Below are 25,693 nucleotides of genomic sequence, written 5' to 3'. Positions count from 1 at the left end.
CTCTTTCTATGCTTCCTGTTCTTAAATTTTGTTTTTGTATTTTTTACTTTCGGTTTTGTACACCAACTTCAAACAGCAGAAATAACAATATTGTTGGTTATGGAAAATATATTTCACAGCAGTTTAGATGGTACAATGATTCTATACACTATACTATCTTACTTTGTGACATAAACTGAAATTAGGCAAACTATTAGAGTAAAAACAGAATCGACATAATGAATACACAACTGAAGATCCTGTGTGTATGTGTTGTGTCATTGGAGCATGTGTCGTTTGTTTGATGTGTCATAGCCAGAATTGTTTCGTCCTGAGCTCAGCAGTAAGTCTTTACCTACACATTCTGAAATTGCATTTTTGAATCCCCCGCTTTGATAATTTGAATGTGATACAAAAACGAGGCAACGGTGTGCTTTATGACCATGCGGACGCCTCCGAGCAGCGGGTAGGCTGTTTGGAGTGTTTATCCAACAGGATAAAAAAAAATATATATATTATGTCCCCCCCACTTCTAAAACCACAGTCGCGCCCCTGCCATTATCCCAACTGACAAATCGAGAAGATTTAAATACTGATAGTCTTTAGTTAAACTGCATTTTTCTTCCTCATGCATAATCCCAACCCATTGGATTATGGATTCCACAAGAATTGGTAGCTTTTGAAGTAAAATGGCGCCGGAGAAGATGGCAGACGTTTTACGTGCCCCCAGCCGATTGTTTTTTTGTTCACTTATTTGCATTGTCATTTTTTACGTATTTTGTTCATAATGTTGCTGCTACCGTCTCTTATGTCAAAAAATAACTTCTAGACATCAGGACTGAGATTACTCACCACGGACTAGCAGAATCCTCTTTTTCCTTTCAGGACTCTGAGGAGCCCAATGTGAAGGATACGCTGCTTCCTCAGGAACAGGCCCCGATCTCCTCTGCATGAAGAGAAGGCAGAGAAAGAGGGGCCGAAGGTCCGGCTGCCTTCTGAGAATTCGCAGGCCATCGAATAAACCTCAACTTCACTCCATTCTACAGTGCCTTGCGAAAGTATTCGGCCCCCTTGAACTTTGCGACCTTTTGCCACATTTCAGGCTTCAAACATAAAGATATAAAACTGTATTTTTTTGTGAAGAATCAACAACAAGTGGGACACAATCATGAAGTGGAACGACATTTATTGGATATTTCAAACTTTTTTAACAAATCAAAAACTGAAAAATTGGGCGTGCAAAATTATTCAGCCCCTTTACTTTCATTGCAGCAAACTCTCTCCAGAAGTTCAGTGAGGATCTCTGAATGATCCAATGTTGACCTAAATGACTAATGATGATAAATACAATCCAATCCAATGTGTGTAATCAAGTCTCCGTATAAATGCACCTGCACTGTGATAGTCTCAGAGGTCCGTTAAAAGCGCAGAGAGCATCATGAAGAACAAGGAACACACCAGGCAGGTCCGAGATACTGTTGTGAAGAAGTTTAAAGCCGGATTTGGATACAAAAAGATTTCCCAAGCTTTAAACATCCCAAGGAGCACTGTGCAAGCGATAATATTGAAATGGAAGGAGTATCAGACCACTGCAAATCTACCAAGACCTGGCCGTCCCTCTAAACTTTCAGCTCATACAAGGAGAAGACTGATCAGAGATGCAGCCAAGAGGCCCATGATCACTCTGGATGAACTGCAGAGATCTACAGCTGAGGTGGGAGACTCTGTCCATAGGACAACAATCAGACGTATATTGCACAAATCTGGCCTTTATGGAAGAGTGGCAAGAAGAAAGCCATTTCTTAAAGATATCCATAAAAAGTGTTGTTTAAAGTTTGCCACAAGCCACCTGGGAGACACACCAAACATCTGGAAGAAGGTGCTCTGGTCAGATGAAACCAAAATTTAACTTTTTGGCAACAATGCAAAACGTTATGTTTGGTGTAAAAGCAACACAGCTGAACACACCATCCCCACTGTCAAACATGGTGGTGGCAGCATCATGGTTTGGGCCAGCTTTTCTTCAGCAGGGACAGGGAAGATGGTTAAAATTGATGGGAAGATGGATGGAGCCAAATACAGGACCATTCTGGAAGAAAACCTGATGGAGTCTGCAAAAGACCTGAGACTGGGACGGAGATTTGTCTTCCAACAAGACAATGATCCAAAACATAAAGCAAAATCTACAATGGAATGGTTCAAAAATAAACATATCCAGGTGTTAGAATGGCCAAGTCAAAGTCCAGACCTGAATCCAATCGAGAATCTGTGGAAAGAACTGAAAACTGCTGTTCACAAATGCTCTCCATCCAACCTCACTGAGCTCGAGCTGTTTTGCAAGGAGGAATGGGAAAAAATGTCAGTCTCTCGATGTGCAAAACTGATAGAGACATACCCCAAGCGACTTACAGCTGTCATCGCAGCAAAAGGTGGCGCTACAAAGTATTAACTTAAGGGGGCTGAATAATTTTGCACGCCCAATTTTTCAGTTTTTGATTTGTTAACAAAGTTTGAAATATCCAATAAATGTCGTTCCACTTCATGATTGTGTCCCACTTGTTGTTGATTCTTCACAAAAAAATACAGTTTAATATCTTTATGTTTGAAGCCTGAAATGTGGCAAAAGGTCGCAAAAAAAGGTCAAGGGGGCCGAATACTTTCGCAAGGCACTGTATCTACGAAACCAAATGTCCTACATTCGTGGAAACAGTAAGAAGCTCTGCCCCGTTCTCATGGACATGGGAAATGGTTTCCTATGTGCTTGTTGTTTACTAACAACAACAGTCCATCATCCTCCATTTGAGCAGGTCTGCCTGCGTATCCCCATATCCACACGTATATACTAGGTCTACTTATTATGTTGACCAAACAAATGCAGTAGCATTGATTTTTAAGAAGTTACACATTGATTTAGTGACTCACTGTTACTTTAGGTTACCTGCCTCATATTGACTCTAATGCCATTAAGGCTGCTTGACACAAAAGAGAATGTCGCTCTTGGGTTTATGTCAATTGTACAGTGTATGTGTAAAGAATGCCCTTCTTTCTCTATCGTACATATTCTGGGCAATCAGGCATTATACGTGACATCAGAACTGCTTAGTGGACAGTGGATCAGCACACAGTGAAGTCTGTCTTACAATGGAACATGGTTTATTTTCTTTTTGTTTTCAGCTGCTGGTGATTTTAAGATAGGATCAGGCAGGGAAAGGGTTATATTTCTTAACATAAACTAGCTGGTTCGAGCCCTGAATGCTGATTGGCTGACAGCCGTGGTATATTTAAGCAATAAGGCAGGAGGGGGTGTGGTATATGGCCAATATACCACAGCTAAAGGCTGTTCTTATGCACGACGCAACGCGGAGTGCCTAGATGCAGCCCTTAGCCGTGGAATATTGGCCATATATCACAAACCCCCGAGGTGCCTTATTGCTATTATTAACTTGTTAGCAATGTAATTAGAGCATTAAAAATACATGTTTTGTCATACCCGTAGTTTACGGTCTGATATACCACAGCTGTCAGCCAATCAGCATTCAGAGCTTGAACGACCCAGTTTATAACAGACCGTATACCATGGGTGTGACAAAACATGTATTTTTATTGCTCTAATTACATTGTTAACAAGTTTAATAATAGCAATAAGGTTTGTATTTCTGGACTGTAGTAGCCTAGTTGTTTGGAAGAAGCATGGGTTATCTCCAATGCGTCTGGGTTGGTCAACTATCAATGTCTAGTCTACTATTGGCAGACTGATAATGTAAGCCTTGTGAACATTAGGAGACACCATTTTACATTATAGCCTGGATATACAGTACCAGTCAAAAGTTTGGACACACCTACTCATTCAAGGATTTTTGTTTATTTTTACTATTTTCTACATTGTAGAATAATAGTGGAGACATCAAAACTATGAAATAACACATGTGGACTCATGTAGTAACCAAAAAAGTGTTAAATATATCAAGATATATTTGAGATTAGTAGCCAGCCCTTTGCCTTGATGACAGCTTTGCACACTCTTGGCATTTTGACTGTACATTTTGATGTGCATTCCTCCTTTTGCTCCTTTTTTTACATGTTTTCAATATTCTATTGAAAGGAAAGAATGAGTTCTAATAGAATGAACTCAAGTCTGCATGAATGTACACATTTGCGTCTCTTATGATACACTTCTCTCAGTCATGGCCATTTCCATGTAAAAGGACCCATGAGCAACAACGTGAAGTTCATAGGAGCATGTCAAATTGGGTGTCAAACGAATGCTAAGAGTCTATATTTTTGAGAAATTAAGGCATACATACATTTCTCACTATTTTCCCTCGTAAAAATTGGAAAAAAGCAAAGGCTTTGATTTCTGGTTAAACAGATGGAAGGGGGTCTTATAAAACATCTACCAGAGAGTCTTAAAATGTATATTAGAAATACATGAAAACACAGCAATGTTCAAGTGAAGACCCCTGCCAACTATACTGAACAAAATGTCAATGCAACATGCAACAATTTCAACGATTTTACTGAGTTACAGTTCATATAAAGAAGTCAGTCAACTGAAATAAATTAATGAGGCCCTAATCTATGGATTTCACATGACTGGGCAGGGGCACAGCATGAGTGTGTCTGGGAGGGCATAGGCCTTCCCACTTGGGAGCCAGGCCAACCCACTGAGGAGGGGCTTTATTACAGACAGAAATACTCCTCAGCACCCCCATCTCCCCTCTCAGACGATCCCACAGGTGAAGACGCCGGATTTGGAGGTCCTTGACTGGCGTGGTTACACGTGGTCTGCGGTTGTGATGCTGGTTGGATGTACTGCCAAATTCTGTAAAACTATGTTGGAGGCAGCTTACTGTAGAGAAATTAACATTTAATTCTCTGGCAACAGCTCTGGTGGACATTCCTGCAGTCAGCATGCCAATTGCACGCTCCCTCAAAACTTGGCATTGTGTTGGTGACAAAACTTCACATTTTAGAGTGGCCTTTTATTGTCCCCAGCACAAGGTGCACCTGTGTAATGATCACGCTCTTTAATCAGCTTCTTGATATGCCACACCTGTCAGGTGGATGGATTATCTTGGCAATGTAGAAATGCTCACTAACAGGGATGTAAACACATTTGTGCACAAAAATTGAGAAAAATAAGCTTTTTGTGCTTATGGAACATTTCTGGGATCTTTTATTTCAGCTCATGGAACATGGGACCAAAACTTTCATGGCAACAATAATCACCTCTCTTCTGTTCTATTGTGTACAGACAATAGGCTGGTGCCATGTTAATGGATGGGCCTCTGTTCACCAATAGACACCTAGAGAGGGGGGGTGCAAACTACAACAGGCATGGCCAAATCTCAGTGTGCAATTGATATTATTGTCTACGTCCCCTGTGGCGCTGTGTGTGCGATAATGAGCGTAGAAGAGTTTCCAGACAATGTGTGTTACTATGAAACATGCTGTATAGGAAAGTGTTGGCCAGATTGGGGAACTACTTGTGGAAATTTTGAATGGTGTAATATTGTTTTTGGTTAGACAAAAAGTTCAAGCGTTTGGGAAATGTGTCCAGTTCTCTGCGATTCATATCTGTTCGTGGAATCAAAATATTCACTATGGATCATTTGGTACAGCTGTTTTAGAAACTGCATTACCCCATCTTCTTCCAACTTTTCCCAAACAACTGCCGTTTTGACCACTAACGCAACAAGTTAGAGAAAATGTTTGAGGTATGAAATCTTCCCATACCCCTCTGCTTGACAAATCTGAAAACATATTAGAAATTGCGTGTATCAATCTGTAATTAGAGCCGTTTTAGTAACCCACCGCCTGCTCTCTTCTAGCAACAGCTCTCTGTGTCATCAATGAGATGCCAAAACGGAGCCGTTGCTATGATACTCATAGACATAGATGGGCAACATTATGAGGAGAGTGAAGAGAGTGACCACAATTACTGACCACAACAACACAACAACTGAACCACACAACTACTGACCAAAACAACTGACAACCACACAACAACTTACTGCAAAAACACAACTGCTTATCATATCTAGTGACCACAACCACACAACTTCTGACCACAACCGCACAACTTCTAACCACATCTAATGACCACAACCACACAACTACTGACAACAACCACACAACTTCTGAACACAACCACACAACTACTGACAACAACCACGCAACTTCTGAACACAACTACTGACAACAACCACGCAACTTCTGAACACAACTACTGACAACAACCATGCAACTTCTGAACACAACTACTGACAACTACCACGCAACTACTGACAACAACCGCACAACTTCTAACCACAACTACTGACAACAACCATGCAACTTCTGACCACAACCACACAACTTCTGAACACAACCACACAACTGCTTACCACATCTGGAGATCACAACCACACAGCTTTTGACCACAACCACACAGCTTTTGACCACAACCACACAGCTTTTGACCACAACCACACAACTATTGACCACAACCACACAACAACTGACCACAACCACACCACTTCTGACCACACATCTACTGACCACAACTTCTGACCCAATCTAAAGACTATCGATGGAAATTAAAAATGATTTCTTAATTTCAATAATATAATCAAAGTAAAAAAAATTTAAACTTCTTTCAATACCACAATTTGTTTTTTAAATAGCTTTAGCAAGCTCCACAACTTTACTTGTAAAGCTACCATCTGGTTATTATTATTATGATAATAATTGAAAATGAATGTATGTTGCACTAAAAGGCCATATGCTGTATTGTAATCCAAGGTCTTGTTTTCCAAACCCGGTATTGGTATTTCTGTAAATTCCATTACATTTCATTGACACAGTAAGATATGTAGGTGTCGCGGATGACACGGAGCATATCTAGAGCTTTGGTCTTCCTCTTGCTCTGTCCGTGTGTGTAGGAGGACATGTTTTTGTCTGTACTAATAGATCTTACGGAAAGATACACTACCGTTCAAAAGTTTAGGGTCAATTAGAAATGTCCTTGTTTTCTAAAGAAAATCTAATTTTTCGTCCATTAAAATAACATAAAATTGATCAGAAATACAGTGCAAAAATTGTTAATGTTGTAAATGACTATTGTAGCTGGAAACAGCTGATTTTTAATGGAATAGCTACAGTGGCTTGCGAAAGTATTCACCCCCTGGCATTTTTCCTATTTTGTTGCCTTACAACTTGGAATTACATTTATTTTTGGGGGGTTGTATAATTTGATTTACACAACATGTCTACCACTTTGAAGATGCAAAATATTTTTTATTGTGAAACAAACAAATAAGACAAAAAACAGAACTTGAGCGTGCATATCTGTTTACCCCCCAGAGTCAATACTGTAGAGACACCTTTTGCAGCAATTACAGCTGCAGGTCTCTTGTGGTATGTCTCTATTAGCTTGGCACATCTAGCCACTGGGATTTTTGCCCATTCTTAAGGGCAAAACTGCTCCAGATCCTTCAAGTTGGATGGGTTCCACTGGTGTACAGCAATCTTTAAGTCATACCACAGATTCTCAATTGGATTGAGGTCTGGGCTTTGACTATGCCATTCCAAGACATTTAAATGTTTCCCCTTAAACCACTCGAGTGTTGCTTTAGCAGTATGATTAGGGTCATTGTCCTGCTGGAAGGTGAACCTCTGTCCCAGTATCAAATCTCTTGAAGACTGAAACAGGTTTCCCTCAAGAATTTCCCTGCATTTAGAGCCATCCATCATTCCTTCAATTCTGACCAGTTTCCCAGTCCCTGACAATGGTGTTTTCGGGGTGATGAGAGGTGTTGGGTTTGCACCAGAAATAGCATTTTCCTTGATGGCCAAAAAGCTACATTTGAGTCTCAACTGACCAGAGTACCTTCTTCTATATGTTTGGGGAGTCTCCCACATGCCGTTTGACAAACACCAAACGTGTTTGCTTATTTTTTTCTTTTAGCAATGGCTTTTTTTCTGGACACTCTTCTGTAAAGCCCAGCTCTGTGGAGTGTACGGCTTAAAGTATGGACAGATACTCCAATCTCTGCTGTGGAGCTTTGCAGTTCCTTCAGGGTTATCTTTGGTCTCTTTGTTGCCTATCTGATTAATGCCATTCTTGCCTGGTCCATGAGTTTTGGTGGGCGGCCCTCACCTGGCAGGTTGGTTGTGGTGCCACAGTCTTTCCATTTTTTTATAATGGATTTAATGGTGCTAGGTGGGATGTTCAAAATGTTGGATATTTTTTTATAACCCAACCCTGATCTGTTCTTCTCCACAACTTTGTCCCTGACCTGTTTGGAGAGCTCCTTGGTCTTCATGGTGCCACTTGCTTGGTAGTGGCCCTTGCTTAGTGGTGTTGCAGACTCTGGGTCCTTTGAGAACAGATGTATATATACTGAGATCATGTGACAGATCATGTGACACTTAGCACACGTGGACTTGATTTAACTAATTATGTGACTTCTGTGGTTATAGGAGGTTTGGAATCTCTGCCTGATTTTGAACTTTCCTCCGAACAGAACATTCAAAATATAATATAATATACTGAACAAAAATATAAACAAAAAATGCAACAATTTCTAAGATTTTACTGAATTACACTTCGAATAAGGAAATCAGTCAATTGAAATGAATTCATTAGGCCCTAATGTATGGATTTTACATGACTGGGAATGCAGATATGGTCACAGATACTTTTTAAAAAGTCAGAAAAACAGTCAGTATCAGGTGTGACCACCATTATCCTCGTGCAGTGCGACATATCTACTTTGCATAGACTTGATCAGGCTGTTGATTGTGGCCTGTAGAATGTTGTCCCACTCATTTCCAATGGCTATACGAAGTTGCTGGATATTAGCGGGAACTGGAACACACGTCAATCCAGAGCATTCCAAACGTGCTCAATGGGTGACATGTCTGGTGAGTATGCAGGCCATGGAAGAACTGAGACATTATCAGCTTCCAGGAATTGTGTACAGATACTTGCGACATGGGGCCGAGCATTATCATTCTGAAACATGAGGTGATGACAGCGAATGAATGGCATGACAATGGGCCTCAGGATCTCGCCAGAGTATCTCTGTGCATTCAAATTGCCATCAATTTAAAATTAAATTGTATTCGTTGTCAATAGCTTATGCCTGACCATACCATAAACCAACTGCTAAGCACAAGGTGCACCTGTGTAATGATAATACTGTTTAATCAGCTTCTTGACATGCCACACCTGTCAGGTGGATGGGATATCTTGGCAATGGAGCAAGGGATGTAAACAAATTAGTGCACAACATTTGAGAGAAATAAGCTTTTTGTGCGTATGAAACATTTCTAGGATCTTTTATTTCAGCTCATGAAAAATGGGACCAACACTTTACATGTTGTGTTTATATTTTGGTTTGTATATAATATCTGTGGACTATTTTAAGGCAATTTGAATGCACAGCGATAATATGACGAGATCCTGAGTCTACATTGTGAAGTGTGATTGTGAAGTGTGATTACAATTTGAATGCACAGACACTCTGACGAGATCCTGAGGCTACATTGTGAAGTGTGATTGACTAAAACCATTAGTCAATCACACTTCACAATGTAGCCTCAGGATCTCGTCAGAGTATCTCTGTGCATTCAAATAGCTTTAAAATACTTTTGAAGAATTTGAGGCGAGGTTAGTTCACTTCAAACTGTTCAGAGGTTAAGCAATTGGGAATTCATTAACGTCCGCTACCCACAATAAACAAAGGTGGCTGTTTGAACTTGAAGGCCTTGACGGACAAAATGCATTGCCCAGAGCCATCTGTTTCTTCTTACCAATATCTTCCAAATTGGCAAGTGAGTTGGTATTGAAAGAAAGAGCCTCTTTCTCTGAGAATGACTCATCTAGACTGGTATATGAAAGGGTTTGTTAAAAAACCCAGAGGAACTCAAAATGATAGAACCAGGGCATAATTGAAAGCCAATGATGGAATGGAGTTGCAGCTATTTATTTTTCCCCCATTTTGTAAATGAAGACATTTTCCTTCAATAACTACAGCTCATGGACATAAAAGGGCCTGTGAGTTTTTCATTTGACAATCCCAAATCACTCAACCGGTTTGATCGTATCCACCAAAACTTTATGGAAGCATCCATAAAGTCTTCAAAAACCCTACATAGTTGCTTCACAAATAATTCATAAATACATTCATACTTTGTGAAGGGTGATATAAAAGGTTGTTATTTGGCAAATGTGGCATAATCCTTTTTCCAACCGTAGCATGATATTTGTTTATGAATGATTTCTGAGGCATTTATAGGGGCCCCTTAAAGGATTTACAGAGGCGTCATTAAAAAAGCCTTCAAAGGTTATGTTTAATTTGAAGTGGGACCATTTATTTTAGCTGTCATCCCCAGGGTTTGTTCGACCCACTTATGTCGCGCCAATCAGCTGTATCTTTGCCCCTCCCTTTCCCTCGCTATGGTTACTGACTGATGACTCTTTTCTTGACCTTTGACCCAACCAGAGACATCCTTGCCATCCAGGCGGCTGGGTTTACAGGTGTTGGCCCAAGTACTGATATAGGACCAGCTTATCTGTAAATGACCCTGGATCTGCTCTTAGTGGACAACTTGTCAAATACTGACTCAGCTTTTTGTACAGTGGACCCCTGCTTGGAGATGGCAAGCTTTTTACTTTCACTGTCAACAAATCTGGACGCCCAACCGAAGGAAAAGGAGTTCAAAGCATAGGAGTATGATGCAGGTGTGATGCATTTCATTGCCTTGCACTTTATAGCATTTTGGTTCTAATGTGGTTGGAATTCTCTACCATCCACCTCAGTCACATTCAAAAGCCAGCCCATCCATGAGCTTTGATAGGACAAAAAAGCCCACCCTGGAGTCTGTGCTGTCATCAGACCAAACCAAATGTAAAAAGGCAGTCCATTACTGATCCATAAGTTTTCAAAAAGCATTCATTTGGAGCAGTTTGACGCCCTAGAGCACCCTTGGTCAGTCATTTATCCATTAGCTGAGTCATCCCACTACACTCAAAAAGAGAGGAGAGACTGAATAGGACAGAGGAACAAGGATTGATGTAGGGGAAGGAGGATGAGGAGGACTAAATCTTGTTTTATTTCAACAGCCGCCCACAGCGACGCCCCACTGACCTGCTTTCACGATCGTCGTTAGAATCATCGGACCAAGGAGCAGCGTGATATGGTTTCCACATAATTATTTAGTGAAACGCACAAAAACAATAAAGAAAGAACAAAACGTGAAGTCAATGAAGTGCTAACAGGCCACAAAACATAAACAAATATCCCACGATTACCAGCTGCCTCTAATTCAGAATCATACAAATCACCAACATAGAAAAATAAACTAGAACTCCACATAGATATATTAAACTAGACTACCCCCTAGTCACGCCCTGATCTACTCCACCATAGAGAAACAAGGGCTCTCTATGGTCAGGATGTGACAGTACCCCCCCCCAAAGGTGCGGACTCCGGTCGCAAAATCTGAAACCAAATGGGAGGGTTAGAGGGGGTGACTAGTGTCGATGGCGGCTCCGGTGCGGGTCGTAGCCCCCGCCCAGACCCCGGATCCGGCCATCAAGGCTGAACGCCGTGCCTGGACTGGGCATCGGTGCAAAGGAGTGCTCCGGCCATGGTGCTGGGTTGGACTCCGTGCCTAGACTGGACATTGGCGCAGAGGAAGACTCCGGCCATGGAGCTGGGTTGAACGCCGCGCCCGGACTGGGCACCGGCGCAGAGGAGGGCTCCTGCCATGGAGCGGAATTGGACACCGTGCTTGGACTGGGCATCGGCACAGGGGAAGGCTCCGGCCATGGAGCTGGACTGGACGCCGTGCCTGGACTGGGTATCGGCACAGAGGAAGGCTCCTGCCCTGGAGCTGGACTGGACACCTTGCCTGGAAGCTCCTGACAATTGACCCTCGCTGGAGGTTCCGGACCGTTGACCATCGCTGGAGGTTCCGGACAGCGAACCGTCGCTGGAGGTTCTGGACTGGGGACCGTTGCCAGAAGCACTGGACTGTGAATATGCACTGGAGGCCTAGTGCGTGGAGTCGGTACAGGTGGCACCGGACTGGTGACACATACTTCAGGGCGAGTGCGTGGAGCTGGCACAGGACGTATCGGACTGGAGAGGCGCCCTGGAGGCCTGGTGCGTGGAGCCGGCACAGGTGGTACCGGACTGGTGACACGCACATCAGGGTAAGTGCGGGGAGCAGGCACAGGACGTACCGGACTGGGAAGGCACACTGGAGGCCTAGTGCGTGGAGCTGGCACAGGATGTACTGGGCTGTGGAGGCATACTGGAGACCTGGTGCATATAGCCGGCATCAATTGTACCGGTTCGATGACACAGTTCGCACGGCAAGTGCGAGGAGCTGGCACAGGACGTACTGGGCTGTGGAGGCGCACTGGAGACCTGGTGCGTAAAGCCGGCACACATGGCACTGGACAAATGACACGCTCCTCAAGGCGAGTGTGGAGAGCTGGCACAGGACTTACTGGGCTGTGGATGCCAACTGGAGACCTGGTGCGTGGAGCCGACACAGATATCACCAGACTATTAGCACGCTCCTCAGGACGAGTACGGGGTGCTGACTCAGGTGGTATTAAACTGATAACACACTCCTTCGGGCAAATGTCATGCATCTTCCACCAACTCGACAACTCTCTCAGTTCTTTCTCCACTCACTGACGGTCTCTGACTCTCTCCGTTCACTCTCCTCCAGTTTCTCCCTCTTCTCCCAGACTGGCTCTGGTTCACTCCTCGGCTCCGCCGACCCTCTCAAAAAATATCAGGCTGTTTCTTGGGCTTTCCATGTGGCCGCGAACCCTGGCGTTGTCGCTGTCCTCCCTTCTCTCCTTGCGTCTGCAGCCAAGGAAGGTGATCCTGTCCTGCCAGGATCCCTTCCCATCCAATATCTCCTCCCAAGTCCAGGATACCTTCTCCTCCAAGCACGCTGCTTGGTCCTGTTGTGGTGGAATCTTCTGTCACGATCGTTGTTAGAATCATCGGACCAAGGTGCAGCGTGACATGGTTTCCAATAATGAATTATTTAGTGAAATACACAAAAACAATAAAGAAAGAACGAAACTTGAAGTCAATGAAGTGCTAACAGGACACAAAACATAAACAAATATCCCACAAACACAGGTGGGAAAAATGCTACCTAAATATGATCCCCAATTAGAGACAACGATTACAGCTGCCTCTAATTGGGAATCATACAAATCACCAACATAGAAAAATAAACTAGAACCCCACATGGAAATATTAAACTAGACTACCCTCTAGTCACGCACTGACCTACTCCACCATAGAGAAACAAGGGAACTCTATGGTCAGGACTTGACACCTCCATTTTCTCTCTCTCTAAATCAATGTCAATTTAAGGTGCTTTATTGGCATGGGAAACATGTGTTTACATTGCCAAAGCAAGTGAACTACAGTTGAAGTCGGAAGTTTACATACACCTTAGCCAAATACATTTAAACTCTGTTTTTCACAATTCCTGACATTTAATCCTGGTAAAAATTCCCTGTCTTAGGTCAGTTAGGATCACCACTTAATTTTAAGAATGTGAAATGTCAGAATAATAGTAGAGAGAATGATTAATTGCAGCTTTTACATTCCCAGTAGGTCAGAAGTTTACATACACTCAATTAGTATTTGATAACATTGCCTTTAAATTGCTTAACTTGGGTCAAACATTTTGGGTAGCCTTCCACAAGCTTCCCACAATAAGTTGGGTGAATTTTGGCCCATTCCTCCTGACAGAGCTGGTGTAACTGAATCAGGTTTGCTCGCACACGCTTTTTCAATTCTGCCCACAAATTCTCTATAGGATTGAGGTCAGAGCTTTGTGACGGCCACTCCAATACCTTGACTTTGTTGTCCTTAAGCCATTTTGCCACAACTTTGGAAGTATGCTTGTTCATTTGGAAGACCCATTTGCGACCAAGCTTTAACTTCCTGACTGATGTCTTGAGATGTTGCTTCAATATATCCAAATAATTTTCCATTCTCATGATGCCATCTATTTTGTGAAGTGCACCAGTCCCTCCTACAGCAAAGCACCCCCACAACATGATGCTGCCATCCCTGTGCTTCACGGTTGGGATGGTGTTCTTCGGCTTGCAAGCTTCCCCTTTTTTCCTCCAAACATAACGATGGTCATTATGCCCAAACACTTCTATTTTTATTTCATCAGACCAGAGGACATTTCTACAAAAAGTACGATCTTTATCCCCATGTGCAGTTGCAAACCGTAGTCTGGCTTTTTATGGTGGTTTTGGAGCAGTGGCATCTTCCTTGCTGAGCGGCCTTTCAGGTTATGTCGATATAGGACTTGTTTTACTGTGAATATAGATACTTTTGTACCTGTTTCCTCCAGCATCTTCACAAGGTCCTTTTGCTGTTGTTCTGGGATTGATATCCTTCTGATTAAATTCAATTTTCACAGAACCACTAGTTGCAATTCGGATGAGGCTCTCTTGTTCAGATATTGGTAAGTGGACTGGAGGCAGGGCATGAAAGGGATAATGAATCCAATTGTATGTGTCATCCGTTTTCGGGAAAGTAATTGCGCACCCAACTCACTCAGGTGCTTCACTATATCACATTTGACATTGTCCATAAGCTTGAGTTAATTTGCACATAAAAAAATCATACAATGATGGAAATACATGTGTGTTGTCCTTGTTAATCCAGACAGAGTAGAGCTCTAACTTCTTAATCATAGCTTCAATGTTGTACCGCACATTGAATATAAACTCAGCAAAAAAAGAAATGTCCCTTTTTTAGGACCCTGTCTTTCAAAGATCATTCTTAAAAATCAAAATAACTTCACAGATCTTCATTGTAAAGGGTTTAAACACTGTTTCCCATGCTCTTTCAAATAACCATAAACAACTAATGAACATGCACCTGTGGAACGGTTGCTAAGACACTAACAGCTTACAGACGGTATGCAATTAAGGTCACAGTTATGAAAACTTAGGACAGTAAAGAGGCCTTTCTACTGACTGAAAAACACCAAAAGAAAGATGCCCAGGGTCCCTGTTCATCTGCGTGAATGTGCCTTAGGCATGCTACAAGGAGGCATGAGGACTGCAGATGTGAGACGCCTAAGACAGTGCTACAGGGTGACAGAACGGACGGCTGATTGTCCTCGCAGTGGCAGACCACGTGTAACAACACCTGCACAGGATTAGAACATCCAAACATCACCTGCAACAACGTCGCCTATGGGCACAAACCCACCGTCTCTGGACCAGACAGGACTGGCAAAAAGTGCTCTTCACTGAAGAGTCGCAGTTTTGTCTCACCAGGGGTGATGGTCGGATTCGCGTTTATCGTCGAAGGAATGAGCGTTACACCGAGGCCTGTACTCTGGAGCGGGATCAATTTGGAGGTGGAGGGTCCGTCATGGTCTGGGGCGGTGTGTCACAGCATCAATGGACTGAGCTTGTTGTCATTGCAGGCAATATCAATGCTGGTCATTACAGGGAAGACATCCTCCTCCCTCATGTGGTACCCTTCCTGCAGGCTCATCCTGACATGACCCTCCAGCATGACAATGCCACCAGCCATACTGCTCGTTCTGTGCGTGATTTCCTGCAAGACAGTATTTCAGTGTTCTGCTATGGCCAGTGAAGCTCCCGGATATCAATCCTATTGAGCACGTCTGGGACCTGTTGGATCGGAGGGTGAGGGCTAGGGCCATTCCCCTCAGAAATGTCCGGTAAGTTGCAGGTGCCTTTGGTGGAAGATTGGGGTAACATATCACAGCAAGAACTAGCAAATCTGGTGCAGTCCATGAGGAGGAGATGCACTGCAGTACTTAATGCAGCTGGTGGCCACACCAGATACTGACTGTTACTTTTGATTCAGACCCCCCCTTTGTTCAGGGACACATTATTCCATTTATGTTAGTCACATGTCTGTGGAACTTGGTCACTCTATGTCTCAGTTGTTGAATCTTGTTATGTTCACACAATTTTTTGCACATGTTAAGTTTGCTGAAAATAAACGCAGTTGACAGTGAGAGGACATTTCTTTTTTTGCTGAGTTTAGTTGCGGAGAGTCCCTGAAATCCTAGATTCAGATCATTCAGGCTAGAAAAAACATCACCCAGATAGGCCAGTCACGTGAGAAACTTGTCATCATGCAGACAAGTGAAATTTATGGTCGGTAAAGAAAACTTTAAGCTCATCTTTCAATTGAGAAAAACTTGTCAAAACTTCTTCCCCTTGATAACCAGCTTACTTCTGTGTTCGCTGCCCAGATCATTGCATAGTCCAGAAAATACACGAGAGTTCAGGAGCCTTGCTTTAACAAAGTTAACCATTTTCCCTGTAGTTTCCAAAAAGTCTTTCAAGCTGTCAGGTATTCCCTTGGCAGCAAGAGCCTCTCGGTGGATGCTGCAGTCTACCCAAGTGCCGTCAGGAGCAACTGCTTGCACATATGTTACCACTCCACCATTTCTCCATGTCATGGCTTTTGCACCATCAGTACAGATACCAACGTGAGCAGCAACTACGTTTGGCTACATACCGTTAGTGGAATTCCCGCGAGAACGTAACGATTAATGTGATTGGATGTTAATTGTTTCACTAGGCTACCTGTATTTGACTGTGTGTTGTTATTTCGCTGAACACTAGATGGTTTAATTTTATGTTTGGCGGTGAAACATGGCTACTCAGGCAAGAAAAAAAAACTCACCCAAATGTATAGCCCTGTTGAAAAATATATATGGAAAATATATAAAAATGTAAAAATAAAAATGATATACACTACCGTTCAAAAGTTTGGGGTCACTTATAAATGTTCTTGTTTTTGAAAGAAAAGCACATTTGTGGGTCTTTAAAATGACATCAAAATGTATCAGAAATACAGTGTAGACATTGTTAATGTTTTAAATGACTATTGTAGCTGGAAACAACAGATTTTTAATGGAACATTTACTTAGGCGTACAGAGGCCCATTATCAGCAACCATCACTCCTGTGTTTCAATGCACATTGTTAGATATTCCAAGTTTATCATTTTAAAAGGCTATTTGATCATCAGAAAACCATTTTTAAGTGTGTTAGCACAGCTGAAAACTGTTGTACTGATTAAAGAACCAATAAAACTGTCCTTCTTTAGACTAGTTGAGTATCTGGAGCATCAGTATTTGTGGATTCGATTACAGGCTCAAAATGGCCAGAAACAAAGACATGTCTTCTGAAACTCGTCAGTCTATTCTTGTTCTGAGAAATGAAGGCTATTCCATGCAAGAAATTGGCAAGAAACTGAAGATCTTGTACAACGCTCTGTACTACTCCCTTCACAGAAGAGCACAAACTGGCTAAGGTGCCGCTGTAGGCCCTCTTTGGTTGGGGACAGAAGCACCAGATCATCAGCAAACAGTAGACATTTGACTTCAGATTCTAGTAGGGTGAGGCTGGGGTTGTTCTAGTGCCCTCGCGAATTCGTTGATATATATGTTGAAGGGGGTGGAGCTTAAGATGCATCCCTGTCTCACCCCCTGTCCATGTGGAAAGAAATGTGTGTTTTTTGCCAATTTTAACCATACACTTGTTGTTTGGGTACATGGATTTTATAATGTTGAATGTTTTTCTCCCAAAACCATTTTCCATCAATTTGTTTAGCGGACCCTCATGCCAAATTGAGTTTGTCAATTAGGGTGTGCAGGGTAAAAAACACGTGGTCAGTAATTTGGTAAAAAGCCAATTTCACATTTGCTCAGTACATGGTTTTCCCTGAGGAAATGTATGAGTCTGCTGTTAATGATAATGCAGAGGATTTTCCCAAGGTTGCTGTTGACGTATATCCCCCAGTAGTTACTGGGATCAAATTTGTCTCCACTTCTGTGGATTGGGGTGATCAGTCCTTGGTCTCTCTCTCTCACTATCTCTCTCTCTCTCTCTCTCTCTCTCTCTCTCTCTCTCTCTCTCTCTCTCTCTCTCTTCTCTCTCTCTCTCTCTCTTTTCTCTCTCTCTCTCTCTCTCTCTCTCTCTCTCTCTCAGGGAGGTGCAACTCCACCCCCCCACCCCACCCCGGCCCTGCATGTCTAGCCTGTCTTCTCCTGGGGACTGGCCTGAGATTCATCAAATAGGATTTGCAAGCGCTTAAGGCAGCACTTTTGTTGACTATCTCATTACAGCATAGCTAAGTACTCGTTAGGCAACACTGGACTAGCCGTGCGCTCAGAGAATGGAAAGGGTATAAGACTTGAGTTGTTTTTTAAAGCTCAGACAGATTAGCATCGCTGGGGATAGGTTTTTCTCTTGATCAGAAAGACAGGGTTTTTTTCAGACTAATTTTCAAGGCTGGAGGACAGGTCAAAGTGAGCTCATCTCTTGGGGGAAGGAAGGTTTTTCTCCACTTGTTGTCATTCTGCTCTTGCCTGTATGCTGATAAGAAGTCTCAGTGTTCCAGGACCATACGCACAGCAGAGGGGATTTTGCTTGTCGTTCTGCACTTTGGGAGTAGAAGGTAAATTACAAGTGTGTGAGTGTTGAGTTGGGTTTGTGTTCTAGTCTAAGGGTATGCAAAGAGGTAATGGGGATTGGAACGTGTGCTTTAGAAGAAAAATCAAAGTCCGTTTGGGTATTTTTGTTACAAGATTCTAAATGGGACTTACTCAGAATATATAGTAGCTGGATCCACTGTAGTAGCTGGACCCACTGTCGGAGCTGGACCCACTCTAGTAGCTGGATCCACTGTCGGAGCTGGACCCACTCTAGTAGCTGGATCCACTGTAGTAGCTGGATCCACTGTAGTAGCTGGATCCACTGTAGTAGCTGGATCCACTCTAGTAGCTGGATCCACTCTAGTAGCTGGACCCACTGTAGTAGCTGGACCCACTCTAGTAGCTGGACCCACTCTAGTAGCTGGACCCACTCTAGTAGCTGGACCCACTGTCGGAGCTGGACCCACTCTAGTAGCTGGATCCACTGTAGTAGCTGGATCCACTCTAGTAGCTGGATCTAATGGTGCAATTTACCATTTGCCATTATTTTTCAGATGTAGAATTATTTCCCCCCTATGTTGTAAACCAGGAGTGGGGAATATTGCCCTACAATGGCAGGTGTAAGTGAGGCTTTTGTTCCAACCAAGCAGTAACACAGCTGATCCCAGGGACTACAGATGGAAACTGATGACTACAAAACTGTCTGGCTGGCTAAGTCTGGCACATTTACAGAAATGTTGATTCCATGTACATTGTCCCTGTTAAATAAATGTAATAATTGGAATTCAATTCCATTCATAACTGTCTTGATTGATGACTCGGATAAGTTGATTAGTAGAAACCGCAGTGTTACTGCTTGCCTGCAATGAAAGCACAAAATCGATTTCAAATCTTTAGTACTTTTTTGTCATTTACAGGTGAAGCTAACTACTGGAAGTAGACTACTTTTTTTTGATAAATAAAAATAAAATATCAGTGTATGAAAACATTAGGCAATCATTTCCATTACTTTTCAGAATTAAACCTCCCTAATTCTCACATGATACTATTATTGTGTTTACTCGGCTAAATTATACATTCTGGTAACATTTTACTCCAGAGTGATCTATTTTTGCAATTTGAAGTGTACAACATATCGATTTGATCATTTTTCACGAAGTAGTGGTTAAGTACTGATTCAGTAAACTGTTTCTTAACAGTATCTTTAATGTAGCTCAACTTACAGTGTGAAGTCCTTTGTAGTTTGGTAGGCTATATTTTCAGAGTGGCTTCCCCAACACTGTTCCTAGGGTAAGACTCAGGATACATTTCATTTCTTTAAAAGTTTCATTATCTACAATCTGTATTTTTTTAAATATATAATCATGTGATACAAGATGCAAAATAATACAATCAGGAATAAGCACTATGTTATGGAATTGACTTTCATTGTGTGTAGATGTCATGTGGCCTTCAGCGGAGTGGCCTAACCTGGAGTTGTTGAGTCTTGGGCTGTGTTTTTTTCCATTTTAAAAGTGTGTACTGTGGACAGCAGACCCAAGATAGGGTCTGGCGCAGGCATCAAGGTTGAACAGATGTGGCCAGACTAGAGTCACTAGAGCTGAAGGTCACCTTGATGGCTGTGATGTCACTGAGGATCTCTGGGAGTTAGGATGACATTCATTTGTGGCTGTCATCATTAAGATTATTGGGTAGGGACGGGGGATGGCCTTAATTTGTGCACATGATTGACTCAAGATTGGACCTGTCAGCCAGTTGTCATCAACAACAAGGAGTTATTTGTATCTAGGTAAGATTTGTTCTCCTGACACAATTCGGTTGAGAATGTTCTACGTGTGTTTTACAGATCAGTAGGGTTCGCATGGCTTGGGTGACACCATTGACCTCTGGCAGGATCCCCCCACCCCCCTTCACAACTGTTTTGTCACTGTTGATTGAGTCAGTGGTCATTTCTAGGGTTCTAAGTGTGATATTTGATTCTTGCTGATTCACGTTTAGTAGGGCTTTAGCATGTTAATGAGGTTTAGCACACACTGCACAATGGGACTCATTCCAAGCGGTTCTTTGAGTAGCGTTGTCCATTAAACTCTCCATTCACAGTCCTCTCCATGGAGAAAGAACTTGGAGAGGCATTGTGTGTAAGTTTGCCTTTGAATGTAAGATGGATTGTAGTAACCCCCTCACAGCAACAGAAAGCTTGATGTTCTGTATACTTTATTTTAGGGCTTTAAAACAATATTTCTTTATATCTTGAAGAAATGTGTGTGTTTATTTTACGACATACAGTGAGCTCCATTTTGTTGTTGTTTTGGCTCTGTACTCTTTGTATTTTAAATGATACAACGATGTTAAAGTGCAGACGGTCAGCTTTCATTTGAAGGTATTTTCATCCATATTGTGTGAACCGTTTAGAAAAGTAAGCACTTTTTGTACATACTTTTTTGTATAAGTTAAGTATTTGGTCCCATTTTAGGACAAATCCACCTATGTGTATTGAAGGAGTCAAACGTTAAGTATTTGGTCCCATATTTCTAGCACGCAATGATTACACCAAGCTTGTGGCTCTACAAACTTTGTTGGATGCATTTGCTGTTTGTTTTGGTTGTGTTTCAGATTATTTTGTACCCAATAGAAGTTAATGGTAAATAATGTATTGTGCCAATTTGGAGTCACATTTATTGTAAATAAGAATATAATATGTTTCTAAACAATTCCACATAAATGCTGGATGCCATGATTACGGATAGTCCTGAATGAAACGTGAAGGGGTCTATAGTATACATACTTCAGAAATCTAATTTGATGTTATACAAATGGTGGCAAACAGATTCTGCCACTTTACGTAGTATGACTTTGCTGATAAATGATTGTAGGTGAAGGTGGTGGTCTTTTTACACTAATGCCCATCTAAACCTGGTGCTCTCTCTTTGTTCTGCAGGGCCTCAGCTCGTTTGCCATGCCCTTCTTGGAGAGAGATGCCGACCATATGGACACGGACGGCATACGGAAGGTAAAGTGGTGTCCCTAGGTACACCCTCATCAGCTCAGTGTGCTCTGAGAAAATATCTATATTTATTTTGGAGGAAATCCAGAGATAGTTGGTGTTCCTTTAGCCTGGTGATCCAGTTTGGATGTGCTTCAGCCAACTCCTCTCTTGTGATTGTGCCAATGATACTGTGGTTGGCTACAGCACATACAGTTTTGGACCAGGCTAGGGTTAGTCACAAAGGCCATCATTTGGTACTTCAATTCTGTTTTCATTGAGGAAAATAGAAATTAAAAGCATCCCCAACTCAGTTAACATAGTCTTGATTAAAACCTCAATCTTTCATCATTACCTGTTTAAATTCGGGGAATGGACCTGACCTCACACTGAAAAAAAAAACATGACGCCTTTGATATGATGACTGCTCTGTGGGGATAATGTGGTCAGTCACACAGAGGACGTAAGCTGAGCCAGACCTGTCAATCAAGAGCCTGGTGCTGAGTCATTAGGTTAGAGCAGGACTTGAGAGTCCTGGTGCTGAGTCATTGGGTTAGAGCGGGACCTGAGAGTACTGGTGCTGAGTCATTGGGTTAGAGCAGGACCTGAGAGTACTGGTGCTAATGTTACGGTGAGCGAAGGGGGGAACCCAAGAGCGGACTCAGCAGAGGAAGCCGGGATGAATGCACAAAATGTTTATTGAACATAGCAAATGGGGAGTGCAGAACCGGGGCAGCTCAGATGAGTAGCAATAACCAGGAGTGTAGAGTGAGGTTGGAGTTGGCAGCAAGAAACAGGGGAACAGGTCCTGGGGGGACTCCAAGGTAATGGTGGTGAGTAATATCCAGAGCAAGGTGGTTGGTGGTAAGATGGATAAGAGATTACGATCTGGCAGCGTGGAGATGGCAGGCTTGAGTATATGTAGAGGTCTTGATTATGGGACGATATGCTCTGACTCCAGCACACCTGTCTCCAACACCACACACACACACACACACACACACACACACACACACACACACACACACACACACACACACAGAGACAGAGAGACATACCCTCTGCATGCAGAATTCTGCAAAAATATCCTCCGTGTACAACGTAGAACACCAAATAGATATCAAAATCCAGAATAGAGCCGTTAAATTCTACAACCACCTAAAAGGAAGCAATTCCCAAACCTTTCATAACAAAGCCATCACCTACAGAGAGATGAACCTGGAGAAGAGTCCCCTAAGCAAGCTGGTCCTGGGGCTCTGGTCACAAAGAGAAACACACCCCACAGAGCCCCAGGACAGCAGCACAATTAGACCCGAGCAAATCATGAGAAAACAAAAATAGAATTACTTGACACATTGGAAAGAATTAACAAAAAAACAAAGCAAACTAGAATGCTATTTGGCCCTACACAGAGAGTACACAGCGGCATAATACCTGACCACTGTGACTGACCCAAACTTAAGGAAAGCTTTGACTATGTACAGACTCAGTGAGCATAGCCTTGCTATTAAGAAAGGCCGCCGTAGGCAGACATGGCTCTCAAGAGAAGACAGGCTATGTGCACACTGCCCACAAAATGAGGTGGAAACTGAGCTGCACTTCCTAACCTCCTGCCCAATGTATGACCATATTAGAGAGACATATTTCCCTCAGATTACACAGATCCACAAAGAATTCGAAAACAAACCCAATTTTGATAAACTCCCATATCTACTGGGTGAAATTCCAGTGTGCCATCACAGCAGCAAGATTTGTGACCTATTGCCACAAGAAAAGGGCAACCAGTGAAGAACAAACACCATTGTAAATACAACCCAAATGTATGCTTATTTATTTTCCCTTGTGTACTTTAACCATTTGTACAACACTGTATATATAATATGACATTTGTAATGTCTTTATTGTTTTGAAAGTTCTGTATGTGTAATGTTTACTGTTAATTGTTATTGTTTATTTCGCTTTTGTATATTATCTACCTCACTTGCTTTGGCAATGTTAACATGTTTCCCATGCCAATAAAGCCCATTAGAGAGAGAGAGAGAGAGAGAGAGAGAGAGAGAGAGGGAGAGAGAGAGAGAGACACGCTCTTATCCAGAATGACTTAAAGGAGCAATTAGGGTTAAGAGAGAGAGACAGAGAGACAACACCGGATGGACACCAGAGGGCGTAGTGGGAGCAGATGTGACAGTTGAGGAAGGTGGCCTCTCTTTGAACTCCCACACACAAACTCACTAAAATACAATCTGATAGGTGTACGTGCATGCAGTGCACACACACATTTTTCAATTAATAAAGTGGCAGAGATGTCTACCTGTCAATAAAAGGACTGAAGATCTCCCAGGTGGTGCAATTCAGAGATGGATGTCTCTTACTTGGCATTGTTCCATATCCAATCAATAATCTAATTCGTTGTTCTCATTTAGGTGTTTCCAATATTACTCTTAATTGGATGTGGTTACACTTACATTCTTTTACATTTTCTGTCATTTAGCAGACGCTCTTATCCAGAATGACTTAAAGGAGCAATTAGGGTTAAGTGCCTTGTACAATGGCACATTCAAACCATTGACTTTTTGGTTACTGGCCCAATGTTCTTAACCGCTAGGCTACCAGGCTTACACTGTGTTCTAATAACCTGGTCTGGAATGAAGCCTCTTAACTCTTTGTGTTGTTAGGCCAAGCAACATCCTAGCACCAACAGGATCAATTGAAACCAATAGAAGCCAAACTCTTTTAAGTGGAGGGCAAGAGAGCTAGATGCGAGGTGGCCACACACCTTGCCTAATGCTAGATGAAACCCTGCTGTATGGTAGGCCTATACACAAGAGCACAACTTTCACTGGAGCACAACATTCACTGGGTCCCCCCACATTCTGAAATTGCATTTTTGTTCCCCCCAGTTTTATCATTGGAATGTGATACAAAACGAGGCAACAATGTGCTTTAGGACCATGCGGATGCCTCCAAGCGGAGTGCTTGTCCACCGGATAAAAAAAAAATATATATATATATATATATATTTGATACCCCCTCCCACTTCTAAAACCAAAGTTGCACATCTGCCAAAACATAACCTTGTGCAGTATTGCCTGATTGAAGGTGAGGGTGTGTTGGGATGTGAACAACAGAAAATGCAATGATAGTGGTTCCCTTCTAGTGTAGTCAGTGTTTATATTTATGAGTTAAGTCTTATCTCAGACAGAATCCTCTCTGTGTCGTCCTCCATCTCTCACCTTGGAGCATGAAGGTCCAACCCCTTTTTTACTGGATTTGAAGCGGAAGCTACAGGGACGACTATCAATCAGAAAAAAACACCAAGGAAACCAGTGAAGGCTGTAGAGAAAGATAAATAAGATGATAGCTGTCAAGGATGTAGAGTGTGGTGGATTATTCCCCTCCCAAGGTTTTAGTATATTTAGTACATATCCTATTTTATTCCCATGGTTTCTCGTACTGACTGTTGCTTTACCTCATTGCTGAACTGTACCTAATACATAACAGTAGGTTTGTTTATAGTAAATATAGCCCCGGCATTGCTTCGCATATTTTTTCCAGATTGTTATTTTAGATTATGTCCTCACCTCAGGCTTGTTGTTTTTACACACATTTCAGTGTGTGTTTGTGCACAAGCATGTGTGTGTGTATTTGTACATATGTTTTTTGTTTTCCTAATTCTGCCATGGGATTGGCTTAAGGTTTGGACATAGCCCAAAAACATGAGGCTGCAATGTCATTTAAATGGAGTATATCAGCATGTTTGTGTAACACCTGAACATGAGAAAGGGTTGGACACTTATCAAATGAAGTAAATAAATATTGTTTTCTCAGTCAGAGTAATAGGCCTAGTGGTTTACAGTTCAAAACCAGCATTACAGTGCAAGAATAACCAGTCCATTCCGACTACACTTTCCCTTTTCAGGGGATCAAGCAACAAAGCTACTCTGGCACCAAATGACCGATCTGCATGAAACTTGATATAGCATCTCTGGACTAAGGTCTCCCAATATAACATTTTCTAGGCAAGTACCTCAAGCAACAAGGACTAATATGGACTAATAAACATTAAAGTGGGAGTGACCTGGTACATAAATGCATATAAATCAGACATGGTTATTCATATTGATACAACACTTGATATGCATGTTCCAAACGCTGTCAAGACTCAACGTATACAAGAACAATCAGATCCACCACATGGTGGCGCTATAATTGCCACACATTTATATCTAATGATCTGTTTGACTCAGAG

At 42.3% G+C, this 25,693-nt stretch overlaps 1 protein-coding gene across 5 annotated transcripts in view; it reads left to right on the top strand.

The window, feature by feature from the left end:
• The first annotated feature begins 18,055 nt into the window (after positions 1–18,055).
• Positions 18,056–25,693, top strand: part of prkag2a (protein kinase, AMP-activated, gamma 2 non-catalytic subunit a) — a 126,539-nt gene continuing 118,901 nt past the window's right edge. For all 5 annotated transcript variants that reach the window (XR_016484371.1, XR_016484372.1, XR_016484373.1 and 2 more), the window contains exons 1-2: positions 18,056–18,484; positions 21,400–21,471. Coding sequence is in view for 2 of the 5 variants with exons in the window: in XM_036934906.2 (XP_036790801.2) it covers positions 21,418–21,471 (54 nt within the window). In the remaining 3 variants the exon portion in view is untranslated. The remainder of the gene's footprint in view (positions 18,485–21,399; positions 21,472–25,693) is intronic.

This window comes from Oncorhynchus mykiss, chromosome 11 (genome assembly GCF_057628025.1).
Source record: "Oncorhynchus mykiss isolate SJ-2025 chromosome 11, ASM5762802v1, whole genome shotgun sequence".
In the NCBI taxonomy this organism is placed as follows: Eukaryota; Metazoa; Chordata; class Actinopteri; order Salmoniformes; family Salmonidae; genus Oncorhynchus; species Oncorhynchus mykiss.
Note: the sequence above shows the minus strand (reverse complement) of the source record. Positions and strands in the feature narration are given on the sequence as shown.